Here is a 20,584-nt window from a genome sequence, read left to right as displayed (position 1 = left end):
TTGTTTTAGGTCTTAAATGGGGCAGTTGCAAATGGGTTTCCCGCATAGTTTGTGCTTGAGAGGGTCTTTGTTTATGAAAAACAAACGTATTTCTGTTGCATGCTCCTCTCTTATCTGAGCAACGAAACATTTCCAAGGCAGTGCTGTGGGGTTTTTGCAGCGTCAACAGACTAACAATGGGTGACCTGTCCTATTTCTCCCTCATTTCCACCACCTGCTTATACGTCACCCCTACAGATAGCAATAATGTGGTATGGCCAGGAAAGCATCACAGAACAACTAGCAAAGCAGACTAAAACCACCAGGAATGCACAATTGTTGTGTCAAGAACATGTTGCAGAATACGCCCACAATAAAACACCACGGGGTGGGCAGTAGCAAACCATATCTGAGGGTTGCTCTAAATTGAACAAACAAAGGTTGAGCCTTTTCTACGGTATTGTGGCGTGTAGTGGGGCAAAGCAGTGGCATTGCGTGGTTTGCTGGTGCCCAGGGTGCCTGCCACGGGGGCAGGGGGCAGAGGGTGAACACCACCACCCATGCAGGGAGGAGCCCAGCTAGCCGACACAACATCTCCTTATCTAGACTTGCAGGATTCCTTGCCCTGAACTGAGTAACTGCAGATCAAAGGTCGAAGGCCCTTCCCTTGGTATGAAGTAATGTGGTGGGGCAAAGTTTAGCCTGGCTTCTTCAGGAAATGCCTGGGTTTGCTTTGCTACCTGTGTACACACGCTAAGGGGTTAAATTATCTAGGGCGGAGACTGAGCCAAAGCATACAAGAAAATTCAGCTGGGGAAGCACATGCAATTCCTGGGTCATGAACTAACTTTGGGAAACAAGAAGAAGACAGAAGAAAGGAGAGAAGTGCAGCTGTCCGAGCGGAGAGCTGGTAGGTGGGCATGAAGTTTTATTCCCGTACCGTACTAGGATTTGGCCCTAAAGGCAGTAAAGGAAACAGCACCAGCTCTTTTTTTGGGGGGGGACAAGGAGTGGGTCATATTGGATTACAATATCTTTTGTTTCCAGGTGATGGAACTTGAATCAGGACCAGGAGATCTTGGCCCCACGCCTCCCAAGCGCACAACCCTGGAGGAGATTGAAGGGGTCCTTTTCCCCAGCATATTATGCAAGCACTGGAGTACCATACAGGGCTTTAAAGCCCGCCCTGACGACCTTCTGATCTGCACTTACCCCAAAGCAGGTAGAGGGGTTCATAAAGAGGAAACAAGGAAAATTGAGCACGGCAGAGGGGAGATACTCAGGGAAGATAAGGGATGGTGGGGCACTGGATGAATGATGGTGGTGCTTAATTTGAATGACAGCATAAAAGACAGTTTAAAAGAAATTTCAATTACAAGACTATGGTGGGTCCTATAACATACCTATAACAGAGCCAGCGTGGTGTAGTGGTTAAGAGCAGTGGACTCGTAATCTGGCGAACCGGTTCGTTTACCCGCTCCTCCAAATGCAGCTACTGGGTGACCTTGGGCTAGTCATACTTCTCTGAAGTCTCTCAGCCCCACTCACCTCACAGAGTGCTTGTTTTTTTGTTTTTGTTTTTAAAATTAATCTTTATTTTAATATCTCAGAATAAAACATTATTTCACACATTAAAATACAATAAATTGATTTAAGAATAATCTATGCAGAAAAAAAGATAAAGGAAAAAAAAGAAAATCAAAGAAGATCAAGAGTAAATATATTGCCGCATAACTATACCAGAATGAAAAAACAAAAAATAAACAACAATATATGCTTCCACCACCTTCTACACAGAAGTATTGTGTTTCATTATTCTACTGGTCTGTCCTTTGATAATAAATTGTCATTTCCCCTTTATATACAATAATTTTCCACCTTAAATTTTTCCACCTATTTTCATATCCTGCTGGGTTAGTCTTGGCATAACCATGTTATTTCCTATACCTGATTTTCTTAAATACTCGTTTAAACACTCCCATTGCATCCTAGTCTTATCTTTTGAATTTTGTCTTATCAAATATGTTAGTTTGGCTAATTGCAGGTATTCACATAATTTGTCTATCCTATTGTTGGTATAGTGGGTTCTTTCCAGGCTTTAGCATTTACTACTCGAGCCGCTGTTGATGCATACCAGTAAATATTTATTTTGTCTTGTGGAATATCATTATCTAATATTCTTAGTAGGTAAGATTCCGCTTTCTTTGAGAAGGGCGTTTTTATAAGTTTTTGATGTGAGGGCGATCTGGCTGCGACATCTGTCACCCCATTGATCGCCAGGGTTGATTCGGCTGATCTGGCTGGCTAGGCGGGTGTCCCCTTCCTCCCTCACCGCTCCATGTGCGTCCCTCCCGAAGCTGCACGCTCGGTGGAAGAGGATGACCGTCCCAGATAGAAGGAGTGTAGCGTTCTTTGGTCAAGGGTATACGATAGCTGCGCTCCCCTGCTAGAACCTCCAAACAAGCACAGAGTGCTTGTTGTGGGCGAGGAAGGGAAAGGAGAATGTTAGCAGCTTTGAGACTCTTAAGGGTCATGATAATGCGGGATATCAAATCCAAACTCTTCTTCCATCCCCCCCATTAACCCCCTAGAGCTTCCTCTTCCCACTCCACTACTAACTACTAAGCTTGTTTTCCACCTTCCTAAGCCTATTTCTGAAGCCACTTCTCTGTTCTGCAGCCCCGCTTTCCATCCGTGTCCAACTTCACCTCCATGTCCATGCCTTCTCTGCCTCCTTGTATGCAACCCCCCCCCACCTGCACACAAACCAAAACCCATGGTAACTTCCTGCACCATAATGCTCCCACTTTTTGCAACTACCAAGCACTCTTTTCACTTCCTGCGCAATTATGAAGCCACCATCCCCTCCTATGCAGACTTTCATGCCCCTGCTTTCAGTTTCAACCCCGTTCCCAGGCCTCCTGCTCCCCTTTTTGCCTCCCTGTTTTCACCTTCACTCTCGTTGCCTCCTCTGCCCATTTCCTTTCCTCCGCTGTCCCTTGCACACAGACCACCCCATTCCCATGCCTTATCCTTTCCTTTTTCACAGCTCCCTTTGCACGCACACATCATTATCACCTTCACCCCCTTTTTGTTTTCTTCTCCTCCCTCCTTTTTCAGCTCCCCCTTGCGCGCAAACCAACCCCATTTTGACATGCCCCTCTCCTACCTGTTTCACCCTCCGCTCAATCTACTCGGACCTCTGCCATTGTTTAAAACTACTTTTTCCCTCTCAGTATGACTCCAACGCTGCTATAGCCAAACCTCTGCAGTTTAAAAACCCAATACAGTGGAACCTTGGTTTATGAACACCTCGGTTTACGAATTTTCGGTTTACGAACCCCGCGGACCCATCTGGAATGGATTAATTCACTTTCCATTACTTTCAATGGGAAAATTCGCTTCAGTTTATGAATGCTTCAGTTTATGAACAGACTTCCGGAACCAATTACACCTATGCTTCGGGTTAAGTACGCTTCAGGTTGAGTACTCCGTGGACCCATCTGGAATGGATTAATCCACTTTCCATTACTTTCAATGGGAAAGTTTGCTTCAGTTTATGAACGCTTCAGTTTAAGTACTCCGCAGACCGTCTGAAACAGATTAATCCACTTTCCATTACTTTCAATGGGAAAATTTGCTTCAGTTTATGAACGCTTCAGTTTATGAACAGACGTCCAGAACCAATTGTGTTCATAAACCGAGGTACCACTGTATTCCTCTCAATGTTTCGACACCCCTGCTTTACTCAAACTTCTGCCACTGTTTTAAACCACCACTTTCCCTCTCTGTGCTCCTCTCTTCTCACTCCTGTGCTATGGCCATTCGTGTTGTGCAACCTGCCTTCAAGTTTGCTCCCCTATTTCACCCTGATTTCATGCAAATCTATGTAACGATGCAGCGCTACAAATCCTCCAATGGGGGCTGCGTGATGACAGCCTTAAATTTGTATTTATATAGGAAGATACATAATTAAGTGTAAAAGACTAGGGTAAAGAGGTATGTCTTATGGGCTTCCCATAGGTCTTCATTGGCTTCCCATTTTCCTCTGGCAGGGACCACCTGGATCCAGCAAATAGTGAGCATGGTTCAGCATAAAGGTGACCTGGAGAAATGTAATCAGAAACCCATCTATGAGCGGATGCCCTTCATAGAGATGCCCCCTATAAAACCTTTTCTTTCTGGTGAGTAGTGGGTGCTGCTTAACTTTTGGGAAGAGAGCGGTGAGGGTACAGTGAAGGGCTTATCATCATGAGGCTGAATTGTGCCCTCTGTTCTTTCAGGTGTTGAGCAGGCAGAGCTGATGCCCTCTCCACGTATACTCAAAAGTCACCTCCCGGTTCAGCTCCTTCCCCCTTCTTTTTGGGAACAGAAATGCAAGGTCAGGATAATTCACCAGGGTGAGATTGATGAAAGGGCAAGGTTTAATCTAAACCAATGTTAATCTCTCAGTCCTGTTGTTTTGATATTCTGGCACTAAGCCATGATCATATGGAATTGTCACCAAAAGAGAGGATGGACTCAAGAGCATGGGTATCTTCTTTTTGCCCTCGTCGTTGTCTTGCTTTTGCTTTTATCACGGAATAATTTCAAATTCTAAACTTCGATATTTTGAGTAGTGGGCTGGCCTTGTGTGAATTTGTCCTTCCATACAGCTTTGAGCCTTCATACCTCTTTCCCCTAAAATGAATTAAACACCAGCACAATAAACATGAGGTGCTTGTTGGGTTGGTCGTATGGCTGCTTCTGGTTTCATTCCGCTGAGCAATGAATGAATAAATGAATGAATGAATGAACACACACACACACACACACACACACACACACACACACTCCAACCCAGGCACCCCCAAACTTCGGCCCTCCAGATGTTTTGGACTACAATTCCCATCTTCCCCAACCACTGGTCCTGTTAGCTAGGGATCATGGGAGTTGTAGGCCAAAACATCTGGAGGGCCGCAGTTTGGGGATGCCTGCTCCAACCCAACCCAAATAATATTCTTAATAAAAATAGCATCACATGGGCTTCCATTTAAGAACCATCACTTCATTTAATGTTTAAAAGCAAGGCATAGGTAACTGCTGGCGAAATGAGTACAGATTGGAGCTGATAGGATGAGCGAGAGTCCTGGCACCTGGAATTCTCTATTCTCTTTTCTTTCGGATGTATTTCTGCAGGTCATTTATGTGGCCAGAAATGCCAAGGACAATGTGGTCTCCTATTTCCATTTCCACCACATGAGCAAGATAATGGCAGAGACTGGAACATGGAATGAGTTCCTGGAGAATTTCGTTGCTGGGAAGGGTGAGTGGAGATGGCAAAGAGATGGGAGGAAAGAGGACATTACCCTCAAGAAGCTTCCTTAGGCCAGGGAAAAAGAGGCCAGGATCCCTGGGCTCAGTTTTCAGTGATGTGATGAGAATGGGCCTACTGAGATACATGTGCAGTGGTGGTTATTGCCCTCCATGCTACAATCCTTTCGGATGAAGATTAGTTTTTAAATTTAAAAACAAACATAAACATAAATGTACCCCAGAAGGAGAAAAATACCGTATTTTTCACTCCATAAGACGCACTTTCCCCCTCCTAAAACCCGAAGGGAAAATGTCTGTGCGTCTTATGGAGCGAAGGCACTGGACAGCAGCGGGATCCCTCGTGCGGAGAGATGTCTCTGCCGCCGGAGCCATGGCTCCCAGCGGCGGTGGAGGGATGAGCAGCCCGAAATTGGGCTGCTCCCCACTCCACCGCTGCCGCCGACAGTGGCATTGATTCAGAATATTTTTTTTCTTGTTTTCCTCCTCTAAAAACTAAGTGCATCTTATGGAGCAAAAAATACGGTGCGTGGCTCCGCAAAGCCCCTCACTATATTCTTTCCTACCTTGATATTAGGTAGAAAGGGTGGTGGTGGTATTGTTTTTGCTTTTTACTATGTTATGCATTTTTGTGTGATCCCCGGATGAAGGGCGATGTAGAAATATAATGTTAAAAAATAAAAAATAACTAAAATATAGTCTCTGCATCAGGACAGAGGGAGGAAGATGTGAGACGAATCTGAGATGCCACGTTCACTTTCTTTGCAGTTGCCTGGGGCTCTTGGTCTGATCATGTTCGTGGTTGGTGGGAGGCCAAGGACCGTCACCCAGTCCTCTACCTCTTTTATGAAGATATGAAAGAGGTAAGAAGGTCTCTCTCTCTCTCTCTCTCTCTCTCTCTCTCTCTCTCTCACACACACACACACACACACACCCCTCAAAGATGGTACTTCCTGACAGCAGTGCTGCAGTCTAGCAAGAAACAAATGTGAGGGGGGCACTTAGGCATTTCCAAAAAAGGACACGGATCACAAAAAAGAGGACATTTATTTGCATGCAATGTGCACATGCTGATGTATAGGCATAGTTGCAAATATTTCAACAATTAAAAAGGTCAAGGTCAAGGGACCCCTGACCGTTAGGTCCAGTCGCAGACAACTCTGGGGTTGCGGTGCTCATCTCACTTTACTGGCCGAGGGAGCCGGCGTACAGCTTCCAGGTCATGTGGCCAGCATGGCTAAGCTGCTTCTGGCGAACCAGAGCAGCAAACGGAAACGCCATTTACCTTCCCGCTGTAGCGGTACCTATTTATCTACTTGCACTTTGACATGCTTTCAAACTGCTTAGGGGGCCAAGAGAAGGGACCAAGTAACGGGAGCTCACCCCGTCGCGGGGATTCGAACTGCCGACCTTCTGATCAGCAAGCCCTAGGCTCTGTGGTTTAGACCACAATGCCACCCGCATCCCTTATTTAAACAATTACTGTAATTTAAATAGCAACACAGTTATAACGCACCATTGCGAGGAAGACTGTAATCGGGCCGCCTGTGTGTTTGATCAGTCTGCTGTTCTGATGCTGTTGATGGGCATCTTCGAGGCCCCTGCTCTCCTTTCTTGTGCTTCTCCATCTTCCACCTGGACTTGGACCAGTCAGCCTTTCAGCTAGAGAACTGTCCTCTGTTAAGTAGGAGACACAGCCTCCCTAAAGCCAAGGAGGTGCCTTATGGTAAACTCTCTATCACTAACAGGCCTAATCCTCCTTCCCATGTTGTCTTTCTCTCCCTAGGACCCAGCCCGGGAAATCCGAAAAGTGGTCCAATTTATGGGCCTAGAACTCCCAGAATCAGTTCTGAACCAGATTGTGCAGCACACGAAGTTTGAGAGCATGAAAGCAAACCCGATGGCTAATTACAGCACCATGCCCTCCTTTCTTATGGACCATACTGTGTCACCCTTCATGAGAAAAGGTGAGAGAAAACAGGTCTAAGGGGACTGTTTGGAGAATTTGCAAGAGGGGGAGGGAGTGTTGTCACGTTCTAAATGGGGCAAAAGCAAAGTCCATAAGTTATTTCTTTTTATTGGGGTTAGGAACTGGTTTTGGCTTGTTGTTTGACAATATCAGAAGTGTAGAAGCAATTGCCAACCATAGAACAGGGGGCTGGGTAGATGAGAAATATTATTTGTTAGGTGAGGTCAAACCTTGTAAGACAATTAAAGTAATGGGACCTGAAATTACCTAGTGGTTCTGCTAGGAGGGCAACAGCAAGACTCAGCAGGCTGTGTTTGCTTTGGAACATTTCCCAGATGCTCTGCAGTGAACTGCAATTGTGGCAGAAGTTCAGGGTCCCATAAAGACAGAGTATGAAATGCAAGACTCCTAGGAAAGGCACCTGGCAAAACCAGGCTGTCAATGTTTTTTCTTTTCTGACCTGGTTTCCCACCTGCAGGCACTGTCGGAAACTGGAAGAAGCACTTCACAGTCGCTCAGAGTGAATGGCTAGATGACGCCTGCGCTCAGTTACTGAAGGGCAGCGGCCTGAACTTTCGCACAGAGCTATGAACGGACCTCTATCAGGATTTTCACAACAACAGGCCTGGAGTGCTGACTTGATCTGCATTCAGTACAATACAGGACTGAAGCCACAAGCAAGGCCCACCCAAAATGATTTTTGTGGGCATGGTTCCTATTCCATTTTAGAATATGTGGCTGTCCTTTGTTTGCTTTTGCAAAGTAAATAAACAAACAGGCCTGCTCTGTTGCCATGCTTGCTTGTCTCCATGTTCAGAGAATAAGCCCTTACAGAACACAAATAACCCCTCCTCTGAAAGTGCTATTTGCACTGGTCCAAAATCCTCCCTGTTTCCAAAAGAGAGACCATAGGCTGGAGTTCTGCGGCTGTTCTGCTTGCCTTAGGGCAGGGATGGGGAACCTGTAGCCCCCCCAGATGTTGCTGGACTACAACTCCCATCACCCTTCACCATTGGCAATGCTGTCTAGGGTTGATAGGAATTGGAGTCCAACAACATATGGAGGCCCAGAGTCTGTTTCTCCACACTTTAACCCTATGAATGGCAAGACAGTCTGTTGCTGAAGGATAAGGCAATGATGGAGAAAGGTGGGCAATGATTCCATCTTCCTTGCTTTTTTTGTGACAAGGATTGCCTCCTGTTTTCTCTGGCAGTCTTCAAGCAGAAAATTTACATTTCTCAGCAGGCAGAGCCCACTTGGCTCCCTTCCAAGTGATGTATGTAATATGTAACAAGACTTACATAAAATTTAGAAGTACCTGTTAAGAGCTTGAGATAGGACTCCACCTGTGAACTTTGGATTGCTTAACAAGTGGTCCCACTCGTCTTTTTGAGCGCCTGGCAGACAACCATCATGTTGGGGGCAAAAATGGGCGGGGCGCCCCGGACCTGAAGGGTGTGTGAGTTTCCTGATTACAGTGTAATGCTAGAACTTCTGCCCCATTTTCTGACAGTCCTGAACTGTGGCATTTGACCAATATATTGGCACGCTGCACTAAATTTTTACTCACTCCAGTTGGTGTGGCACAACAGCAAACACCCATAAAAAATATTGGAGCAGCTTACAACAATTGTACATAAAACCATGTGCTAAAAACCATATAAAAAGTTAAAATCTGCCTTGCCAACACCTGAAGATTTCCCTACAACGCCTCTCTCTATATATAAAAATGACGGTTCAACAGCACACCTAGAATTAGTTGTATGTTTCTACAGCAAATATTCCTTGTTGAGGGTTTTAGTTACATAATCCTATGTTGAGGGGAGGTAAACCCATGAAAATCAATGGACTTTTAGCCTTGCTTAAATCTGCATAGGATTGGAATGTGAAAAGCGGCATAACAGACGCAGGTTCAAAAGGTGTAGCCCTCGCTACATCTGTATGTCGGGAAGAGCTGCACCACACGAATCTATGCCTTTAAAAAGTAGCCCCACCACGCTAAATATCTTTTGGGGATGGAGGACATCATTTTTAAGCAAGCGAGAGGGAACACCTGCCGCTGCCTGGTTCGAGCTTTCCACCTCCGCGTCTATTTCCACCGGTATTGCCTCTTACACCGAGGTTCTTGCTACCCGCAATCGGGAACTAGAAGTTTATGCACACAACCATCACGACTGAACCCCCTTTGGGTTTCGCTCCTCGTTTGATAGGCGTCTCAGACCGCGTTGCCCCATGGGAACTGTAGTGTTGCGGCGTACACCTGAGTCTACTTAAGAGAGCGGCAACGCGGGGCTTCACTACCTGCTGGGCGCGATGCCTTATGGGAAAGACAAGCCCCCTTCCCCCACGCGCACGCGCGCGCAGTGCCTTTCGGGAGCTGTAGTTTCCTTGCTTCCGCTCCGCTTCCCAGGCTTCCTTGCCGTTTCCGTTGGCTCCTCGCTCTCCGGTAGCCATGCGTGGGGGCAAGGGTGGGAAGCCCCGCGAGGCCGCGAACCCGGCGGCCGCGAGTGTGTCTGAATCCGTGACCGAGCGGGTCCTGCGGGAGGCGCACTCGCTTTATGTGCATCCGGGTCATGGTGAGAGTTGGGGATGGGGCAAGAAGATGGGGAGGTGTCTTTCGGGGGATGGGGGGCGTCTGAAGGGTTGCGTGGGGGGTGCAGGAGCTAACCTTTCCCCTTCCCCTCCCAGGGCTGGTGTCCATTGGGGAGCGCCTGGGCCTGACTCTGCTCCCACCACGCCGCAAAGTGACTGTCATGGTGATGGGCAACCACAGCGCTGGCAAGAGCAGCTTCATCAACTGGTGAGCTGAAGAGGGATATACAAAGGAGGGCAAAGGGGCTCATAGAAATTGTAGGGTTGGAAGGGACCCCAAGGGTCATCCAGACCAACCCCTGCAGTACAGGGATCTTTTGCCCATCATGGGACTTGAACCCACGACCCTGACATTAAGAGACTCATGTTGGGCAAACCCAAGTGAGCTGGAAGCAGAGTATCGTGCCAAGGGGTGTGTTGGCATGGGTGCATGCAGTGCCGGATTTATGTATAAGCTAAATAAGCGATAGCTTAGGGCCCCACTCTCTTGGGGCCCCCCAAAAAAAAATTAAAGGGAAAAAACCACTGGATGTACATTTCCAAAATTGAAGATTAAAAACAAATAAAATAAAACCTACATACAGCAACAGTGTCAAATGGCTTTAGATGCCTGTTAGGTATATAAATTACCATATAGCATATATTCAACATGAAAAACAGTGGCAATTTGTTGTTGACAAAGGACAGCTGGACATATAAAGGGCCCCATTACCTTCAGCAGCTTAAGTATTTGATGACTTGAGGAAGGTGTTGCTGCTGAATAGGAGGCATTGGGGTGTCTGTAGGGCTGGTTACTTAACACTGATACACAGTAACAAAGGATACAGGTGTCATTTCATGGGACACCTTGGTGTTTATGCAAGATATAGTATGCTATGAATTATTGATAGTTGATGGGTTGGACAGGACATTCTGAGTACCAGAGGACTGGCATTCATATTGGCTGTCCACAAGATACCCAGGGTAGTTTTGTGGTGGGAATGGGATCAAATGACATTTCCATCATTGAAAAACATCTTGCTCCTTTCAATGTTTTCCTGCAGGTATGTTGAGGAGCACATTCAACGAACCGGTGTAGCTATTGAGACCCAGGGTTTCACCTTCATCACTAGTGGAAGGAAGCGAGAATCTCTCACGGTGAGAATTTCCTTTTCTGATTCACAATGCTCCAAGAGAAAATGACTGCCCTCCTGCAGTGCTCTGGACAGAGGATGTAGAAGTTACTGATATCAATAGGCAAGGAGTTCCTAAGTATAGGTGGTGCCACACTCACAAAGATTGATTTCTTATAAATGTGTAACAGTATCATAAGCAGTTTAGTGGATAAGGCGAACTGGAATAACTGAAGAACTTAAATAATGAATTCACGATTAACATAAAGGTTGGACCTATGGCCATGATTTTGTCTGATCTTTTCAATGCCATCTGTACTGTAGTACAGTATCCTATGTTCTAACCTCTTCTGTTTTCCTCCCTCTTACAGGGTAATGCCACACTCCATCTGTACCCCCATTTCCAGGCCTTGCAGAGTTTCAAAGGTTAGTTGCAAACAATTCAGAGCAAGGAGTGGACCTCTGAATTAAACGGTGACATGAATTGTTCCTTAAGGCAGGCAACTGGCATCTACAGGATTTGTGGGTGGCTGTTGAAATCATGCCATCAAATCATTGAGATACGTGGTGTTGTGGAACTCCGCCACCTTGAGTTACACCACCACAGTGGGTAGATGATTTGGAGTACGGTGTTTGTTTTCATGAGAGGTAGAGAACAGACACAGTGCTTAGCATCTGCCAGTGGTAAGAGCCTACTTCAGAGTCTTAATTTCGCCTCCCCTCTTTCTTTTAGGTGTGCCAGAGTACCTGAGCACTGAGATCTGTACCTCTAAGCAGAAGCAGTTCCCCCTGGTCACTTTCCTTGACACGCCAGGCTTGGTGGACGGAGACATGAAATATCCTTTTGATGTGGAAGGGGCACTTATCTGGTTTGGTGAGTGTAGCAGTGTGGATAAGTGGAATGGAGTTGTCTCCTGCTGTAGATTCTCTTAATGAATTCCTCTTTTGGAGGCATTATGCCTCTGAATACCAATTGCTGGGAATTGTGCTCGGGTTCAGCTTGCAGGCTTCCCGCAGGCATCTTGATTGATCATTGTGAGGACTGAGTGTTGGACTAGATGGGGCTCTGGCCTGATCCAGCAGGCTTTCTTTTTGTTCTTAATCCAGAGCAGAGATGAGGAACCTGTAAGCCTCCAGGTGTCATTGAACATCAACTCCCATTATCCCTTACCATTGGCTGTGCCATCTGGGGCTGAAGGGAACTGGAGTCCAGCGACACCTGGAGGGCCACACTTTCACCATTCCTGATCTAGAAAATGGCAGCGGGAAGAACTGCTATTCTGGATCAAGCTAGTATTCAAAAGAAAATGGACCTGTGTGGGGAGAACTGGATTGGAGGTATAAAGAAAGGAAACTCTGGGGTACAAAGATGTGGTGGTTGGAATCTGGAGGGAAAATAGATTTTTTTTGCTGTTTTCTTTCCTAATTAGGTTTTTGCTGATTTCTTCCATAATTAGTAATAAGTTTTTTTGGGAGAATTTGTGAAAATATCTTTGCAAGTGATGAGAAAGCTTTGTGGCAAGAATTCAGAGAGAAATGCCGTATTGCGCAGCAGGGATAATATTTTAGCATGAGGCATCTTTTACTGTAGATTAACTCACTTCTTCCACCACTGTCTTGCTTCCAGGCCAGCTCTGTGACCTCATCCTGGTCTTTTTTGACCCCATGGGACAGGCCCTTTGCAAACGCACTCTCAACATTGTGGAGAAGCTCAATGAGGGGCATGGAGACAAGCTGCATTTTTACCTCAGCAAGGCTGATGAGGCGGGTGCAGAAGGTGACAGACAGGTACTCACAGGGTGAGGTTGTCTTGGGGATAATGGTCAAGAAAGGGGAGATAGAATATCTGTTTCAATACGGAAAGCAGCCTAGAGCAGCACAAGGTCTTTCCCTTTTTTCTTGATTCTGATCGGTTCTCTTTCCTGACAGAGGGTGCTGATGCAAATTGTCCAGGAACTCTGCAAGCGCCCAGGCCTCAATAAGTGCGGGTTTGATATGCCCACAATCTACATCCCCAACTCCAATAAGGTGAGTGGCAACCCTTTGCCATTTCAGAGGTGGGGGGGATGGGTAGGCCTCCATTGAAGTAAAGTTAACGAAAAGGTGGAAAGCCTTGGGAAGGGGGAAGAAAATATGTAAAACAGTTGCACCTTGGTGTGTTTGAGAAAAGTGAGATTTGCTAGGAGGATGTTGAATGGGCTACGAATGATGGTGTGTGTAACCAGCCTCACACTGTCTCTCAGCCAAGCCGGTGCGTTAATCAGATTGAGGAGATCTGCCGAACCATCGAGAAGACAATCAGCCAAACTGTGCAGCACACACTCAACGCTTTGGAGCGGGACTGCCGCCTCATCGACGAGGCCACGCAGCGTTTGCTAGAAGAGGACAAGTAAGAGGGAAGCGGGAGATGAATGTCTTGAACGTTGCCATATTCCTCATAAGAGCTGGAGCTGCTTGTCAGTCGGTGAAGGGGTCAGCTGTGAGGAGCAATTGGCAGGGAGCAGGGTAGCACATCAAATCACAGGTGGAAGAATGGAGGGTGAAGTTTTTATGGGATGAAAAGGCGGGTTGGCAAGCCCACCTGGCCGCCCTGAAGTGAAATGCATGTGGGAGGGATATTGAGCAGTTAATTAACGTGTCTTTGGGCCCGGAGAGATCTTCTCTAGAAATTGTGAATTGAGATAGGAGAGGAAATCAAGAAATGCACACCTGAGTGCATTAGGAGTAGCAGGATTTGAGTGCCTGGTACATTGTAGTGGTCTTCCTCATTCCCAGATGTGTTTTGCTCTTTTTCTCTCCTCTCTCTGCGCCCAGCGAGGCCAGAAACAGCAACTTCCGTGCTCGTTTCCGGGGGGCACTGATTGGGCTGACAGGCTGCCTGCTGCCCATCTTTCTCCTCGTAACCTTGCTCTTTGGTACAGCCTTTGCTCGCCAACTCTGGACTTTGGTATTGGGAGAAGAGCAAAGCCAGGCATTAGAGCTGTCCATGGTGAGTGCTTTTTTTGCTTACCTTCCCTCGGTTCAGCTTCCCATTGCTCCTCCGTGCCCTGTAATCACTATTTCTCCCATGCTTTCTCAGGATGCTCCTCAGTTAAGCTCCATTGCACTTTTAAGTTTATGGCTGGAGCCATGTATTATCCACAGTGTAAAAGCAACATAGTGTAGCACAGGCATCCCCAAACTTCGGCCCTCCAGATGTTTTGTACTACAATTCCCATCTTCCCCGACCTCTGGTCCTGTTAGCTAGGGATCACGGGAGTTGTAGGCCAAAACATCTGGAGCGCTGCAGTTTGGGGATGCCTGGTGTAGCAGAATCTCTGCTTTCATTTGGAGGGGCAGCGGAGAGGGGAAGCCATATTTTAGCATTCATGTATAAGAGGATAGACAGGTTTGGAAGCAAGCTTTTAAAAGGAGCAATTAGAAAATTGCCTGAAAAGATGCACATTCTTTCTTCACTTGTGCATCTCTGGAGGGTGGAAGAAATAAGTCAGAAGGTTGTATCCAAGCTTTACCCAGACTAGACCCACTGAAAAGAATGGAGCCAAGTTAATAGTGCACATTATTTTTAATGGGCATCCATTACCCTGTATACCCTGTAGTCACAAAGGCTTTGATACAGATAACTATGGCTGTGTGCAGTCTATAATTTTGCTTGTGTGCAGCATGGTTGCAGAATTTAGCGCAGTAAGAATTCCAGTTTTCTTTCTTTCATTTTTGTGTTTTTTGAAAAACAACAACTGTGGTTCTTTTAAAAGCAAACAAAATAAATTTGGGCAGCGCCTAGAACACTTGATGATAAATATAATTAAAGCATGCATGCTTATATTGCATATTTTTTGCAGGACACAGAATTTCAATTTTGTCAGTAGGAAATTTGGATTGCCTTGCCATAAAATGTTTGGATTTTCAGTAAAAAAAATAAAGCAAATAGTATGTGAGCTCTTATGATTTCCTCTGTGAATACAAACTCTTGTGTCTTAATGCCCACTATCTTATTTTTCAGCGTCCAATTGCTTCCGTGTGGAGCCTTGTCCCTGAAGAGCAAACCTTAACAGTATTCTTTGGTCTTCTCGGCCTCTCAATTCTCCTCCTGCTCTTGGCCAGTTACATTTTCAGGTAAGAAGCTCTCTTGGCTTAACACTAAGGGAGCCTTGTGCAGAGGAGACATGCACCACACTAACGTGCCCCTCCTCCTTTCTTGTTTAGGACAAAGCCTACTCTCTCAAAGAAACAGAAGCGGCAGCTGGAGGACAGGCGAGACTACGTAGTGGACGTGGTGCTAGAAAAAAAGGTTGACAGCTTTGGGAATTTGGTTTGGAGTTATGACACAGGGCTTGGCATCTGTGCCAAAGGATCATGGTTAGGAGAGGGAGGGTTCATGATTCCTGTGTGGGATTCTGGGTAATGGTAGGTTGGGGGTACCCTTCCTAGGAGAAGGGGCTGGCCAGTGTATCAGGTTACAAGTAATTCTGTTTTTTCTGCAGAGACAGCTCTATGAGGAATACCTTCGCCAAAGCATCGGCGAGCAGGACCTGAGCTGAAACCCCTCCCTAATGGATTCAAAGAGACTGCCAATCCCCTGCCACGTTAAAATCTCTCCCCTCTGAGTCACTCCAGAGAACAGAGATTTGTAAAGCAACTGTGAACCGTCCTAAGGGGCCAGTTTTTTTTTTTTTAAGAACACCACTTCATTGGCTTCTTATTGACTTGGCATCTGTTCCCTTTTGTATTTGACTGGATAGGAGTGGGCGCCCTGTGTTCTTCTGAACTGGGATCAATCACACCAGTGGTGCCCTGCTTCTGCACTTGTTACGAGTCCTGCTAAGGCTGCTACACTTAACTTCTAATGGGATGGTGCCTCTGGCCTTTTCTGTGGCCTCATGTGGGAGCAACCGCAGCATTGCCCAGCTGCTTTTTGCACCTGATTGAACTATGTCGCTCTCCTAAATAACCAAGTTTTTAATTGGCAACACTATAAGCTGATAATGCTCTTTTACTGGCTACTAACATCATTTTCAGTAAGGTGGAGACCACCTGTCTTCATGACCCTAGTTGGTACTCCCCTCCTTTGGCAATGCACCATCTCTGCATCACTGCCACCTGTGACTAGCCTGGGCCCATCCTTAGGGTGACTTTTGTCTCTGTTAAATGTCAAGTTCTGTGTCTTCATCTTCTCCTTTGACAAGCAATACCTCATACCTCTGAACGTCTCTGGGTGTTGCATTAGGACTTGGAGATTCCCATGTCATCCTCCGTCTCACACTACAAAGTGCCTTCAACTGACACCAGCTCTTGAGGGGAAGTTGGGACATTTTTGCCGATAACCGCTGTCCTCTCTCATTTGTACCTGTGCTGTTACTTAACGCTGTGAATTCTCACCATAACTGCATTTTTTAATATAAGCTATAATGTCTCCGGCACTCATTGTAGCATACTGGGAGTGTCATCCCACACATCTAGTGGCCCCTGTAAATAACTTGTACTGGAAAAAAGGGCTGTCTCAGCTAATTTCCCTCATATGGGTCCCTCAGCTGCATTCATTGATTCTCAGACATCTCCGTTGTAATCTCTGTACCTGTGCCTCATGAAATGGCTAAAGATGGTCCACGAGAGACTGATCTTTCCATCTGTTTTGAGATACTCCACATATTGAGGCAAGTAGCAGTAACCAATCATGCTGTAAGGATCAGAAATTTCAATGTAGACTGAACTATTTTTCTCTAATCCCTTGCCTTAAGAGACGTTCAACTTGGGTGTAGAAATTCGAGTTTCTAAATTGCCCTCGCAGCTCCACAAAAATGTTGCAATCGGGGTTACAACTTCTCAAGCCCTATCCCCAAATGGGATTGTGGTGGCGCTAGTCAATGGAACAGGGGCGCAAGAGTTCAATTTCAATTGTCTTTCTCTCCCTACAAACAGAAAATAGCCTCTGTTAGTGGCAGAACACGGTATGTATGCCAACTACCAACTTCCAAGTTTGTCAAGAGATTGCTTTGCCTCAGGAAAGGAGAAGAGCCAGAATTTATGGCTGTGTCACTGCTAATCAGCTCACCATTTTGGTTCCTCCTCATGACTTCCTGAAGCTTTGTGTCTTTTGTTGGCATGAACTAGTACTAAGGTGGTGAAGGGGGAAGAGGAGGGTTGTAGCCTGAAATTTGTAAAATGTACTTGTTAGAAGCTATTTTAAAATTTGCTGGTATGAACCCCTTGCCTAGGACTTCAGTAAAATAAGTTTCTCTTTCCCCAATGTGCTCCAGCAAACATAACCACTAAGGGTGGGTGCGGGGAGGTTGGTACATTTAATAAAGCTCACTATAGAATTTGCCTTGGCTTCTTTTTTTCACCCAGAAGCTTTTAATCCTGACATGTAGCTCCTTCCCCTCCTGGTGTTAATTTCTGCTTTTTCCGCATGTTTCCTGGCCCAGCTCCATTCAAATGAGTGTCACAAGAAAACAGTTACACATCTTTATTTAATCTAGAAAGTACATTGGTTTGATGTGTGCAATTTGAATATATTGCCTTCCCTTCTGCCCTTTCTGGTGCTCTGTGGATGCAGCCTTTCTATGAATCCATGCCACCCACGATGATTCTTCCAGTTGTACTACTCATAGATCACCAGCTACCGCCACCACCCCAAAATTGGGAAAAGGGCAAAGACTTTTACATAGGCAATTAAATATCAGCAAGTAAACAGGTGAAGAGTTTCCACCCCCAGGCAAGATACTAAAATCTGTATATTGTTTATTTGATACATTTGTATATCAACTGCATATAACCCTTTTGTGAATTTACCTCAGGGCAGTTTGCAATACAATTTTAAAACCCCAAACCCAAATGGAAAGGCTTGGAAGGTTGTATTTTCTATTCCGAGCTTAAATATGCATCCTTCCATTGGCCTTTATGAGGTGTGAGGGGTGGCTGCTGCGGCAGTCTCTTCCTCAGTCTCATCCTCGTTGGTTTTGGGGCTGGGCTGCGGTCATCTTGACAGTCTTCAGCGTCACTCATTTGGCTGCGAGCGGTAGACCTTGTTCCTCCTCAAAAAGAAAACACCATTCTGTGGCGTTCATCTATCTCCGTTGCCGTTGTGTCCAGAACCTGAGTGTTGTGACCAGACTCAGAGCTGCAGGGGGGGGGGAGTGAGGGAAAGATTTGTCATCACAATTTCCTGAGGCCAATGTGTGTGTATTAATTAGCTTGACACCTGATCCACACCCAGTAGTGAAAAGTGAAGGGATTTTTAAATATGTATCGCCCTAAATTTGTACTGCTCCCATTGTTTTTGATTACGTCTCTCTGCCTTTAAATAAGGGGGCAGCCCCTTTTTTATAATAGTGGACATATATCTTGTTCATGTAAGTGGCGGCCGTTTTGGGTGGTGTCCTTTCATTGGCAGAAGGGCAGCCATTTTGTTGAGCAGCACAGACGAGGCCTCTCACCTGCGTTTTTCATTTCTTGGATGCTGTCCCTTTCCGTTTCTGCTCCGTGCGTTGCAGCTTCACTACTATCTTACGTTCATGGCCCCCAGGACTCGGGCGGTTTGTGTGATCCTCCGCCTCTTTCTTGGAACGACCTTTGCGGGAGGAGCCACCTGGGGGAACCAAACACAATATAGTATTCTGCATCACAGGAGGTTGGACTATAATTTCCCCAAACTGCTAATTATTTTGAGGGTGAGGGGCAGCCGTGCACTAGCTTGCATCTGCTTCTCTAGTGTTACTAGGGGTAAGGATTCTGCTGCTTTTAGCTAATGCTATTTTCACCACACCCTCCTAGCATAGGAAGCAGGTTTCTCCCAGAAAGGTGAACTGCTACCGCTTGTCCTTTGCATATGCAGTTTTCCTGGATGATAAGAGGAATTAGGTGGACAGATAAGCCCTTTAACCCTTTCCCCTGGGGTCATTTTTTTGCTGCTCTAAATCATACCCTCTAGCTGCTTTTCCACCCATGGAGGAAAAGACTTGAACAGCTAGAGGTGATTCATGCAGTGACAGTAGATCTTTGCCAGTCATCCTGTGAATCAGGCACTACCAGAGTGATTCACATTTATGCATCGCTCTGTGAAGACCATTCCAATGGAAACTTGGAGCTGTTTGTTTATAAAGAAAAACCACACCACATGACTGACCCACAACATCCAAGGATGCCTTCGCTTAGTACTGATTTGTTAACCCATTGGCATCCTTTTCCCTCCTTGCTGTAGGTAAGCCACAAAATGACTAGTAATAGTATAAAATACTATTACAGACCAGTAACCTGTTTTAACCAGCTGGAGTGGTTAAAGATGCACAAAAACTTGGCTTGCAAGGCATGTATGTGGGTGAAGCTGGAATTCAAATTTTAGGGTGGGGGATTTGTGAGAAGGGAATCAGGGGTGTTAGAATTTAATGCTGCAAACAGAGGTGCAATCTTCTGCATGGGATAACTCACAGCTTGCTGTTCAGCATGGCGGTTTTACACTGCCCCTAGTTCCCTGCCATCCTTCTATATGTTTCTTCTTTATCTATGCCAGTGTTTTTCAAGCTGGACCCAGAGCATAATTTCTACGGCAACCCTAAGAATCTCTGCAGGGCACTTACTGCTGTATCTGTCCGTCAGGCTGTAGAAATCATACTGGTCAAAGTATTCCACCTCGAAAGGCGTTGGGTGTAGCTTCTCGACTTGGACGAAAGAAGTCGACATGCTGGGACCGATCTTTTGTTGACAGCTAGCCGAGAAAAAGAAAGGAAGAAATGACAACAATCAGGAGTTGAAAGTGCTATCTGTCTTCTCTGTGGGTCTGTTTTTCTCTCACAGGGCGTTTGGGCGACAACATATATATACACTCTCAACAACACCCACAATTGCATCATCCTCTTCCACCCCTTAAAGCTACAGGCAACAGATCTCAGAATCTGATGCAACTGGTAAAATATCTGATCATGCCAATCCCCTTCACATGACAATACAATCTCCTTTCCTGTATACTCAACGACTTCCCACTCCTACCCCATACCTGATCCTATAACCAAAACTTTATGTCAAGAGCATGCAATCCAAACATCTACTGAGTAATTTGATTAGTACAGTGAATGTTGCCCAGAGGCTTGTGTTAAATGCAAATTTCTCTGTAAGGTGGTTACCCGGGAGTGCTGAGGGCTAGGCATCATTCTGCTCACAAGACGGCCTGATCCACTTTGTGTATATTTGAGAGGGTTTATGTGTTGATCATTAATGTCTATTGAGCGTGACTGTCTTTGATGGAAAGCTGAAATAACCAACTTTATAACCACATTCCTTAGTTCAGGTGTAGAATCTACTGCTTGCTTTTTTAACTCACATACTCAAAATTACAGTGTGAACTACCGGTACTTGTTAGATTAGTGGACTAGTAACTAGGAGTATTACTTCCAGGTAAGTTAATCCTGTTAGTCCATTGCAAGGAAAAACAATTATTTTTGCAGCACCATCAAGACTAGTAGATTATGGCATAAACTTTCATCTCCATTGCATCATATCTGTCAATCAATATGCCACAAATCTGCCACAGATCCGATGAAGTATGCCTCACAAAAGCTTATGCCAAAATAATCTGTTGTTAAGGTGCCACAATATTTTTTTTAATGTGGACTAGTAACATCTT

At 45.7% G+C, this 20,584-nt stretch overlaps 3 protein-coding genes across 6 annotated transcripts; 2 read left to right on the top strand and 1 right to left on the bottom strand.

The window, feature by feature from the left end:
- The first annotated feature begins 743 nt into the window (after nt 1-743).
- Nucleotides 744-8,051, top strand: LOC118094971 (sulfotransferase 1C2). 3 transcript variants are annotated; one of them, XM_035135790.3, is made up of 8 exons: nt 756-889; nt 1,027-1,201; nt 4,035-4,163; nt 4,263-4,360; nt 5,158-5,284; nt 6,061-6,155; nt 7,079-7,259; nt 7,740-8,051. In XM_035135790.3, exons 2-8 carry the CDS (start codon nt 1,030-1,032, stop codon nt 7,850-7,852), a joined length of 915 nt encoding a protein of 304 aa, XP_034991681.2. In that variant the 5' UTR covers nt 756-889; nt 1,027-1,029; the 3' UTR covers nt 7,853-8,051. The 3 variants fall into 3 exon arrangements, with proteins under 3 accessions (XP_034991683.2, XP_034991681.2, XP_034991682.2); XM_035135791.3 differs by having other exon boundaries at nt 770-893; XM_035135792.3 differs by lacking the exon at nt 1,027-1,201 and having other exon boundaries at nt 744-889.
- A 1,422-nt stretch (nt 8,052-9,473) lies between these two features.
- LOC118094963 (uncharacterized) lies at nt 9,474-17,289 on the top strand. 2 transcript variants are annotated; one of them, XM_035135775.3, is made up of 12 exons: nt 9,474-9,837; nt 9,950-10,061; nt 10,897-10,990; nt 11,337-11,391; nt 11,699-11,839; nt 12,593-12,753; nt 12,895-12,993; nt 13,209-13,354; nt 13,780-13,954; nt 14,969-15,081; nt 15,172-15,256; nt 15,450-17,289. In XM_035135775.3, the coding sequence occupies exons 1-12, from the start codon at nt 9,714-9,716 to the stop codon at nt 15,504-15,506; spliced, it is 1,362 nt and encodes a 453-aa protein (XP_034991666.1). In that variant the 5' UTR covers nt 9,474-9,713; the 3' UTR covers nt 15,507-17,289. The 2 variants fall into 2 exon arrangements, with proteins under 2 accessions (XP_034991666.1, XP_034991664.1); XM_035135773.3 differs by having other exon boundaries at nt 9,613-9,837; nt 15,172-15,509.
- A 127-nt stretch (nt 17,290-17,416) lies between these two features.
- On the bottom strand, nt 17,417-19,739 carry NUPR1 (nuclear protein 1, transcriptional regulator). The gene is made up of 3 exons (XM_035135780.3): nt 19,542-19,739; nt 18,402-18,553; nt 17,417-18,085 (listed from the first exon to the last, which is right to left on the bottom strand). The coding sequence occupies exons 1-2, from the start codon at nt 19,642-19,644 to the stop codon at nt 18,411-18,413; spliced, it is 246 nt and encodes an 81-aa protein (XP_034991671.1). The 5' UTR covers nt 19,645-19,739; the 3' UTR covers nt 17,417-18,085; nt 18,402-18,410.
- Nucleotides 19,740-20,584: the final 845 nt, after the last annotated feature.

Source organism: Zootoca vivipara, chromosome 12 (genome assembly GCF_965207765.1).
Source record: "Zootoca vivipara chromosome 12, rZooViv2.hap1.1, whole genome shotgun sequence".
NCBI classification, from domain to species: Eukaryota; Metazoa; Chordata; class Lepidosauria; order Squamata; family Lacertidae; genus Zootoca; species Zootoca vivipara.
The sequence above is the reverse complement of the archived record's forward strand: the minus strand, read 5'-3'. Positions and strand labels throughout refer to the sequence as shown.

What these genes read in the sequence shown, in the direction of transcription:
- NUPR1 (XM_035135780.3), bottom strand. Translation starts at nt 19,644, where the DNA reads ATGTCGACTTCTTTCGTCCAAGTCGAGAAGCTACACCCAACGCCTTTC. An exon ending in CCTGACGGACAGATACAGCA is followed by an intron (nt 18,554 to 19,541) that starts GTAAGTGCCCTG and finishes TGGTTCCCCCAG; the next exon opens with GTGGCTCCTCCCGCAAAGGT.
- LOC118094971 (XM_035135790.3), top strand. Translation starts at nt 1,030, where the DNA reads ATGGAACTTGAATCAGGACCAGGAGATCTTGGCCCCACGCCTCCCAAG. An exon ending in TTTGGGAACAGAAATGCAAG is followed by an intron (nt 4,361 to 5,157) that starts GTCAGGATAATT and finishes GTATTTCTGCAG; the next exon opens with GTCATTTATGTGGCCAGAAA. An exon ending in GAATTTCGTTGCTGGGAAGG is followed by an intron (nt 5,285 to 6,060) that starts GTGAGTGGAGAT and finishes CTTTCTTTGCAG; the next exon opens with TTGCCTGGGGCTCTTGGTCT.
- LOC118094963 (XM_035135773.3), top strand. Translation starts at nt 9,714, where the DNA reads ATGCGTGGGGGCAAGGGTGGGAAGCCCCGCGAGGCCGCGAACCCGGCG. An exon ending in GGCCTTGCAGAGTTTCAAAG is followed by an intron (nt 11,392 to 11,698) that starts GTTAGTTGCAAA and finishes TCTTTCTTTTAG; the next exon opens with GTGTGCCAGAGTACCTGAGC. An exon ending in GTGCAGAAGGTGACAGACAG is followed by an intron (nt 12,754 to 12,894) that starts GTACTCACAGGG and finishes CTTTCCTGACAG; the next exon opens with AGGGTGCTGATGCAAATTGT.